Below are 10,274 nucleotides of genomic sequence, written 5' to 3' on the forward strand. Positions count from 1 at the left end.
TGGATAACTAATGTAAATTTCTTTTGTTAGTTATTTAAGGAGCTTAGCTCCATTGTTTGAAGGTACATTAAAAATATGCAAAATATCAAAATATATAAAATACATGGTATAATATTTTTTTTATCATTGAGAGATTTAGGAAAATATTGTGTATTATATGATTATAACAATTTTTCATATAGTAAATATAGTAAATATTTTTTTGAGTAATTTGTGATTTTTTCCGTATTGAATTTCCACGTTAAATCTTATATTATTATTATTCTCTTTAAATTTTTTCTCCTATTACTTTCATCTCGAAGGCTGTTGAGAAAACACTGGAATTAGTCTTTTTCCCTAGGAAGGATAGCCGTTTCTCGACAAGCCAACAATGGCTTCTACAAGTCTGGATATGGTACTGAATCCGAATTTGATTACTTATGTTATGTGAATACCAAAAGATGCAAACCGAAGAAAAATTCTAGAAGAACCAAAAGAAAAAAAAAAGAAAAATACTTGCTTGAGTTTCATTTGCATATTTGACCCTTATTTATTACTTTTGATTGCAGAGCTTTCTTGGGAATTTCGAGAACTGGAGTTTCAGGCCTGGTACAAGACTAAGACCTTGCATTTCCCAAGTGGGTTTTGAATTTCTCTATATCCCTTGTCTAATTTTATGCTGTAGTCTGTTCCAGAATGTTAGGTATGATAATAATGCTTAGCAATGGAAGAATTTGGAAATTTTCTTTAGTACTAATGGAGAATTTGAAGAATGGTATCCAAATTAATTGGTTTAGGAATTTTTCTTTGGTACCTGAATTGGCTGTCTCTTCAAGTTTCAAAGTTAAATAACATGTTTCTTGATGTTTAGGACTAAGACATGACATAATATAGCTTAGGGCTTCTGATGCTTCTTGATGTTAGCATTACATAGAATTTTGATACATCATGTAAACATATCATTTCATTTGGAGAGATTCTTATCAGTTTACTGTAGCCTGTAGGTATCTTCAGATTTTGTACTGCCGTTTCTCTTCCTATCTGATTACTCAAGTCTTCCGAGGGCTTTTCTCAGATGTTATCGGTGTCCTGTATTTTTCATTAGCTTGTTTGTTTATTTAGTTATTTTGCACAAAAATTAATCACGTCAAAGAAAGTTTTAGGCAGCTGAAATGAAGAAGATGCTGTAAATAACCAATATAGCTATCAATATTTACAGTCAGACAAGTTTTTTACCTTAAGAATTTTATTTCTTTGGAGCATGAGCAAACATTCCAACATCCGCTTTGGAGACATTTTTAGATGTTTGGTGCATTAGAAATTCTTGTATTGAGACTTGGTAAAATGAAATGTTGCCATGACTGTGTGAACAGCTCATTTGATTATATACCATTCATCACCATATATAACCTCTTCCTTTTCAACATTTACCGTGGGTATGAGTCTAACATATATCGCAGGAAAGGAATGGCATATTTCTCGGGAAAAACAAGAACTATACAAGCTCTGTAGGATATAATGGAGTTCCTTTAACAGAAATTTCTTGTGTTCCAAGTGCTGCTGTCAGTCCCAATGAACTTCCTCCACTTGTTAGTGCTTTAAAAGCTTCAGCTGAAGAAAATGCTGCAAGTTTTCATTTTCCTGGCCATAACAGAGGACAAGCAGCACCATCGTCGTTAACTCAGCTCATTGGTGCAAAACCGTTTCTTCATGATTTGCCTGAGCTTCCGAAGCTTGACAATCTGTTTTCACCAGAAGGTCCCATTTTCGAAGCACAAAAACTAGCTGCAAAACTTTTTGGAGCATCGGAAACATGGTTCCTTGTTGGAGGTAGTACATGTGGAATTCACGCGGCCATTCTGGCGACTTGTTCACCTGGAGATACTCTTATTCTCCCACGGAATTCTCATATCTCAGCCATATCTTCCATGGTATTGTCTGGTGCACTCCCAAAGTACATTGTCCCTGAATATGATTTCAAATGGGATGTTGCTGGTGGCATTACTCCATCACAGGCAAGTAAAATATCATGACATGCATCTTTCTCAAAGTTATCTTTAAGAATTAAATTATCTTGAATGCATAAGTGGAAAGATTTTTTAAGTGTAAAATTATGCAAACTAGTGATATATTTATAAAAAGTGTACTATTACACTTGGATCCATAAGAGGATGAAGTTCTTGTTATGTAGGTGAATGATGCAATCAAAGAGCTAGAAATGGAGGGCCGAAAAGCAGCAGCCCTTTTGGTTGTCTCCCCTACCTATCATGGTATATGCAGCAACATGGATGAAATTTGTCATATTTGTCATTCGTATAATATCCCTGTGATTGTCGATGAGGCTCATGGGGCCCATTTAGGATTTCATCCAGAGCTGCCTAGCTCATCCCTCAGCCAGGGAGCTGATCTTGCTGTACAGTCTACTCACAAAGTTTTGTGTGCACTTACACAATCTTCTATGTTGCACATGCAAGGAAATCTTGTAGATAGAGAAAGAATCAGCAAAAGCCTACAAATGCTTCAAAGTAGTAGCCCTAGTTATCTGCTTTTAGCATCTCTGGATGCCACCAGGGCCCAACTAAGTGAAAATAGAGAGGCTATTTTTGACAAAGCAATAGACTTGGCTCTGGAAGCAAGAAGCCTGATTAGTAAAATTCCTGGAATCTCAATCCTTGAGTTTCCAAGTTTCTCTAGTTTTTTTCATATCGACCCATTGCGACTCACTGTTGGTGTATGGCAGTTAGGTCTTTCAGGTTTTGAAGCAGATGATATATTGTGCAATGATTTTGGTGTTGTTTGTGAACTTGTTGGGACCAAATCTTTTACTTTGGCATTTAACTTGGGGACTCAAAGAGATCATGTCCTTCGGCTTGTAGCTGGTCTTAAGCATCTATCACGAACTTCTCAGTTTCCTCAACCTGTGAAAGATGAAGGAAAAAATTTAAATCATTTTGTATGCCTTGATGATATTAGGATAAGCATGAGCCCTAGAGAGGCCTTCTTTGCTACAAAACGTAAAGTCAGCATAAAAGATAGCCTCGGCGAAATTTGTGGAGAGCTTGTATGTCCTTATCCACCTGGTATTCCAGTGCTAATTCCTGGTGAGATCATCACAGCAGAAGGATTGAATTATCTCCTGGAGATCAGAAGCGGGGGAGCTGTTATTACTGGAGCAGCTGATTACACCCTATCATCTTTTGTTGTATGTGTTACCTAAGCATTCTTCCGGCACCTTTAGTAAGTAGTGGAAGGACAAATGCGAGTGACTTTGGTGTTAGACCACCCTGCATTTGGCATTTGAGATCTTAGCCTTTCCTACATTGCAGGCAGTTGTTTTGGTTAAAGATTGGGTTCAAAAGCAACTTCTTTCAGAGATTTCAATGGAAATTGTCCTGAGTCTATTAAAGGAAACTGGTAACTCAAAGGCACCTCAATGAGACTATTATGTTGGACATGGCTACTCTAGGTTTGGCTTTTCATGAAAGCAAAGGCATTCACGTTGTATCTATTAATGCTCGTCTCAACATTGATAGCTGGGGGTTCCACATTCTTCGTTTCCTCATTCTAAGTATAACTGTGGTCAAAGGAAGGTGGACATATTTCTCTATCAGCAAAGCAAGAGCTAGGGGACTATAGTAGCAAGGGGCAACAAGATGATCCCCTTCAAACTGGACAAAAGCCATACAAGCAGGTGAAGCAAGAGAAATGCCGGCAAGCTATTACTCATTAGATGGTATTTCCAATTGACACTCTAGTTCATCTAAAACCAACATGGTCTTTAGTATATGCTCTTCCTCTTTTTGGGGACTGCAGTTAGTTATTTCGCTTCTATGTTGAGTTAATAAACCTTCTAATTATTTGGGGTGGCTGTTGAATTGTTTTGGAGAAGTGGTGGAATAGTGAGAATATGCAACAAGGGTTACAAGGCATATATTTCTACTATAATGGAAATATTTTCTGCTGCTGCAATCTGGGAACATCAAAATCTGCATGTACTTTGTTTTCTTATTCTGTCTCTTTTTCATTCTGATGGTAGAAACATGACAGACATTATCGTTTTAAGAAATGCTATCAGCATTGGAACAAAACGAAGATAATCCTTGAAAAGATGGAAAATGAAGTAAGAATCCAGATGATGCAATTTTAGGGACTTTTTAAAAAGTGGCTTTTTACATAACTGTAGATGTGACAAAAAAATCAATAAAATAATTGTATTTATATGTAATGTATCGATATTGTATAAATAACTATGTAATGTATCTATAGTGTATAAATAGTACATAATTATGTATATATGATATAAGAAAAATGATATACCATTCAACTTTGCGATTAAGAAGTAATATATCTCTCGTTACAAAAGTGACTTGCATATACCCTTAATGTTATAAGTGTCTCACACATACCCCTACCTTTATAAACGTGACTGACATATATACCTACTGTCACAAAAATTGCTCGCTTATACCGATTTCATCTAATGGGAATGAAAACATTAATTTTAAATTTATTTTTAAATTTTTTATTTTAAAAAAGCCATATTGGGTTATGTATGATTCTTCTAGCAAAGTTCAAGATATATTTGATCTTTCTCGCACGATTTTTTTTACTTTTTTGTTTCAACGACTAATTTGAGTATTAAATATATTCCTTATAAATCTATTTGTTTATCATTATTTGAATTTTATTCTTATTTATTTTTTTTCTTTCATTTTTAGTGTAAAAGTATGTGAAATAAAAAGAAAAAAGTGTGAATGGAAAAGGAGAAAAGAGTTAGGAAAAAAATTTAAAACTTATCTTTTGTATCTGTAAAAAAATAAATGGGGTATTTATGATAAATTTTACAAGAAAATGAGTAAAAAAATAAATTTGACTATCAAAATAATAAACTCAAAAATATTTTTTTAATAAAAAATCAAAAACCAAAAAATTAAATTTAAGATTAATTTTGTCACTCCCATTAGACCAAAAGGGAACTGTGGAAATATATGTAAGCCATTTTTGAAACTAGGGAAGCACTTTACCCTCCCCCTCTCCCAATGTATGACTTTTCGGCGCGAATTTAGATATAGTCAGACTCCAATGTGGTACTAAACATTGAATGAGAAATCAAAAAAAAAATTAAATTGCAAAGTTGAAAGGTATATCAAAGATGCGTATACATTCATATACATTGTTTAAACTTTATACAATATTCATACATTGCAAACTAATTATTTTTCAACACCGATAAACTCAAATTTCCTCTAAATTATTTAAAATTTTAAATATAATCTCCTCTCTATATTTCAAATCTTTTAGTATATTATTTACTTCAAACAATTTATGTCTTGTTAATGGAGTACGATTTGTCACTCTTTTCCCAATTTCTAATAGATTCTAAATCATTCTGTGCATTTTAATTAACACAGTACTTTTCTGTTCATTTTAAGATGATGTTAAGGGGTTAATTAAATATAGGCGGAACTCATCGGTGGCCCCTCAAAGTAGGTACCAACTTTCACTTAGACACTTCAACTAAGATTTGTTCATTTTAGACACCTCAAGTAAGGTTCCGATTTGTCATTTTGACACTTTTTTTTTACAATCACCCAAATATCTAAAGTGTGTGTAATACACTTGCCGCTGATGTGTCAAAGTGACCAATTAAATGAAGTTAATGACCATTTTTTTCTAATTAAAAGTCATTATTTTAAAATTATTTTTGATATATCTGTCATGTTTCTTCATTTAATTGGTCACTTTGACACATCAGCGTCAAATGTATTACACACACTTTAGATATTTGGGTGATTGTAAAAAAAAGTGTCAAAATGACACATCAGAACCTTACTTGAGGTGTCTAAAATGAACAAAGCTTAGTTGAGGTGTCTAAGTGAAAGTTGGTGCCAACTTTGAGGGGCCACCGATGGATTAGGCCTTAAATATATACTCATATCCATTATCGATTGATTAAATTAAAATATAATATTAAAAGAAAAAGATACTAAAATATTCTCATGCATGTTGCTAAGTTGATCAGGTGAAAAGCATGATAATATTTTAGTATCTTTTTCTTTAGGAAAAATGTTTGCTCTCAACTTTCCGCCGTAGAAAACCAAATATTTCAAGGTAACAAAAGTGATAAGAGTTTTATTTAATTTTATTTTTATAAAATGACAAATATTTTAAAACTTGAATTTACTGCTCTTGATATCTCTGAAAAAGGCTACTCATCATGGGCACTTGATGCCGAAATTCATCTAGAACTGATGGGCCTGACAAACACCATCAAAGATGATAACACGGCATCTAGTCAAGACCGTGCAAAAGCTATGATTTTTCTCCGCCACCATCTTGACGAGGGACTAAAATTACAATATCTTACATTAAAGGATCCCCTGAAATTGTGAAAAAATTTAAAAGAAAGATATAACCACCTGAAGTTGGTCATGCTTCCACAAGCACGTCATGACTGGTTAAATCTGAGACTAATGGACTTTAAAAATATAACTGAATATAATTCTGCCTTATTTAGAATTATAGCTCAGTTAAATTTATGCGGAGACGAAATCACTGAGCAAGATAAACTGGAAAAAACATACTCCACATTTCCACCTGCGAATATGCTCCTGCAGCAGCAATATCGCGAAAAAGGTTTTACAAAATATTTTGAATTATTATCACATCTTCTTATTGCTGAAAGACATAATGAATTATTAATGAAAAATCATGATAGTCGGTCCATTGGTTCTTTGCCACTTCCTGAAGTGAATCAGACAAATTATAACCAACGAGAAAGAGGCCATTGCCTCAGTCGTGGTCGTGGTCAAAGAAAAAATTTTAATCATGATACTCGGTTGGCACCGAGAAATGACCAGCAATATAAAAGGCAGGGTAAAATGCCAGAAGCTTTATCAAAGAATAATTCAGAAAGTGTATGTCATAGATGTGGAGGTGTGGGGCACTGGTCGCGGACTTACCGGTCGTCAAAACGTCTGGTTCAGCTATATCAGGCATCATTAAAGAGGGCAGAAAATAATTCAGAGACAAATTTTATCTCTGAAGATAATATTGAGCTCATGCATTTTGATGTAGCTGATTTTTTTAATTTTCCAGACGAAAATATGAATATCAATAGCACTAATAATATGTAAATATTTTTCTTTTTATCTGTATTAAATATTATTTTTGTATTTTCCTAGTCCATGTAAATAAATAAAAATTGTGTAATGTACCATGTGTTAATATTTATTTTATTTCTTATTGAAGAAAATATGGAAATGCCTCAAATCTTATTTGGATCAATGATAAATCAAGAGGATATTTGTGTAATTAATAGTGGAATAACTCATGCTATATTTAAAGACGAGAAATATTTTTCTAACTTCCTAAGAAGAAAAGCAAATGTTAGTATAATTTCTGGTAATTCAAAAATGATAGAAGGCTCCGGAAGAGCTACTATAATTCTGCCTAAAGGAACAAAAATTGCTATAGAAGATGCACTATTCTCTTCTAAATCCCCAAGAAACTTGTTAAGTTTTAAAGATATCCCGAAGAAATGAATATCATGTTGAGACACTAAATGAAATGAATATTGAATATCTTGGTATAACCAAGAGTGTCTCAGGCCAGAAATATATTCTGGAAAAATTATCAACTTTGTCGTCTGGCCTATATTATGCAAAAATTAGTGCAATTGAAGCACATATGATCGTAAACCAGAAGTTTACTGATCCAAATATATTTTGTACTATAGCATGATCAAATAGGTCATCCTAGATCAATAATAATGAGACGAATTCTTGAAAATTCAACTAGACATTCGTTAAAGAACCAGAAGATTCTTACAAATGATGAATTTTCATGTGCTGCTTGTTATCAAGGCAAATTAATTGCCAGACCATCGACCCTGAAGGTTAACATCGAATCTCCTGCCTTTTTATAGCGTATACATGGAGATATATGTGGACCTATTCATCCACCTAGTGGATTGTTTAGATATTTTATGGTCCTAATAGATGCATCATCTAGATGTCTCATGTGTTCTTATTATCATCTCGCAACCTGGCGTTTGTGAAGTTGTTAGCACAAATAATAAGATTGAGAGCGCAATTCTCAGATTATCCAATTAAGGCCATTCGCCTTGATAATGTTGGAGAATTTATATTCCAAGGTTTTAATGATTATTGCTTATCAATTGAGATAAAAATTGAACATCCTGTTGCTCATGTTCATTCTCAAAATGGCCTTGCAGAGTCATTTATAAAGTGCCTACAATTGATAGCAAGACCTCTACTAATGAAAATAAAATTGTCAATTACTGTTTGGGGTCATGCTATCTTACATGCAGCAGCACTTGTACGTCTCAGATCGACACATTATAATAAATATTCTCCGTCACAATTAGTATTTGGTCATGAGCAAAATACAACCCATATATGAATTTTTGGTTGTGCAGTATATGTGCCTATAGCGCTACCACAACGTACAAAAATGGGCCATCAATGAAGGTTAGGCATATATGTTGGGTTTGACGTGACTCCATAATTTAATACCTTGAACCATTGACTGAAGACTTATTCACTGCTCGATTTGCAGATTGTCGGTTTGATGAAACAACTTTCCCGCCATTAGGGGGAGAGAAAAAGGAACTCGGAAAATAAAAAGAAATTGCGTGAAAAGTTTCATCACTATCTCATTTTGATCCACGCACCCGCACATGTGAGCAGGAGGTCCAGAAGATCATCCACTTATAGAGAATAACAAATCAAATGCCAGATGCATTTACTGATTTCAAATGGATAACTAAGTCACATATCCCTGCAGTGAATGTGCCTATCCGGATTGATGTCCTAAAAGGACCATCTGCAAGTATAATAGCTTCTGAATCCCAAACACACCAGAAGTGTGGTAGACCACTGGGTTCAAAGGATAAAAATCCTAGAAAGAGAAGCGTGAAAAATAATAAAGATGATACTACATAAGAACCTATTGAAAGAGGTCATGATTTGAATAATCTTGGTATTCCTGAAGAAATTAGTGAACCCGAGACTCAAGTGAATGAAGAACTTTCAATAAATTCTAGCGGTGATGAGATAAATTTAGATCGATCGAAAATGATAATTGATAATATTTTTGCATATAATGTTGCACTTAACCTCATGCAAGATAGTGAAAGTCTTGAGCCTAAATCCGTCGAAGAATATCGATGTAGATGTGATTGGCCAGAATGACAAAAGGCAATTCAATCAGAATTAGACTCACTTGCTAAACGTGAGGTTTTTGGACCTGTAGTCTAGACCCTGAAGGTGTGAAACAGTTGGCTATAAATGGATTTTTGTGCGAAAATGAAATGAGAGAAATGAAATTGTAAGATACAAGGCACGCCTTGTTGCAAAGGATTCTCTCAAAGACCCGGGGTCAACTATGAAGAAATATATTCACTTGTTATGGATGAAATAACATTTTGATATCTCATCAGTCTAGCTGTACATAAAAATCTTGAAATACATCTAATAGATGTAGTTACAGCTTACCTTTATGGTTCACTTGATAATGACATTTACATGAAAATCCCAGAAGGATTAAAATTGCCTGAAGCATGTAAAAAGTCTCGGGAAATATACTTAATAAAACTGCAAAGATCATTATATGGTCTGAAACAATCAGGGCGCATGTGGTATAATCTCCTAAGTGAGTACTTAATAAATGAAGGCTATATTAATGATGTTATTTATCCATGTATTTTTATTAAGAAAACAGAATCAGAGTTTGTTATACTCACCATTTATGTTGATGACATAAATCTCATTGGAACCCCTGAAGAGGTCCAAAAGGCGATTGAGTATCTAAAGAAAGAATTTGAGATGAAAGATCTTAGAAAGACAAAACTTTGTCTAGGTTTGCAAATTGAACATTTAGCAGACGGGGTTTTTGTCCATCAATCTGTCTACATTGAGAAAATCTTAAAAAGATTTTATATGGACAAAACACATCCATTAAGTATTCCAATGATTGTTCGATCACTTGAAGTGGAAAAGGATCAATTTCGACCTCCAGAAGAGGGTGAAGAACTGCTTGGTCCTGAAGTACCATATCTCAGTGCTATTGGTGCACTTATGTACCTTGCTAATGAAACCAGGCTTGATATAACATTTTCTGTTAATTTTCTAGCAAGGTATAGTTCATCCCCAACGCGAAGGCATTGGAATGGTATCAAGCATATTTTCTGATACCTGAAGGGTACTATTGATATGGGTTTGTTTTATATTAACAAAGGATGTGCAGAACTTATTGGTTATGCAAATGTAGGT

At 34.0% G+C, this 10,274-nt stretch overlaps 1 protein-coding gene across 1 annotated transcript; it reads left to right on the top strand.

The window, feature by feature from the left end:
- Nucleotides 1-303: 303 nt before the first annotated feature.
- Nucleotides 304-3,908, top strand: LOC129891228 (uncharacterized). Its single transcript, XM_055966522.1, has 4 exons — nucleotides 304-394; nucleotides 549-617; nucleotides 1,440-1,994; nucleotides 2,171-3,908. Exons 1-4 carry the CDS (start codon nucleotides 371-373, stop codon nucleotides 3,194-3,196), a joined length of 1,674 nt encoding a protein of 557 aa, XP_055822497.1. The 5' UTR covers nucleotides 304-370; the 3' UTR covers nucleotides 3,197-3,908.
- Nucleotides 3,909-10,274: the final 6,366 nt, after the last annotated feature.

This window comes from Solanum dulcamara, chromosome 6, assembly GCF_947179165.1.
Source record: "Solanum dulcamara chromosome 6, daSolDulc1.2, whole genome shotgun sequence".
Taxonomy (NCBI): Eukaryota; Viridiplantae; Streptophyta; class Magnoliopsida; order Solanales; family Solanaceae; genus Solanum; species Solanum dulcamara.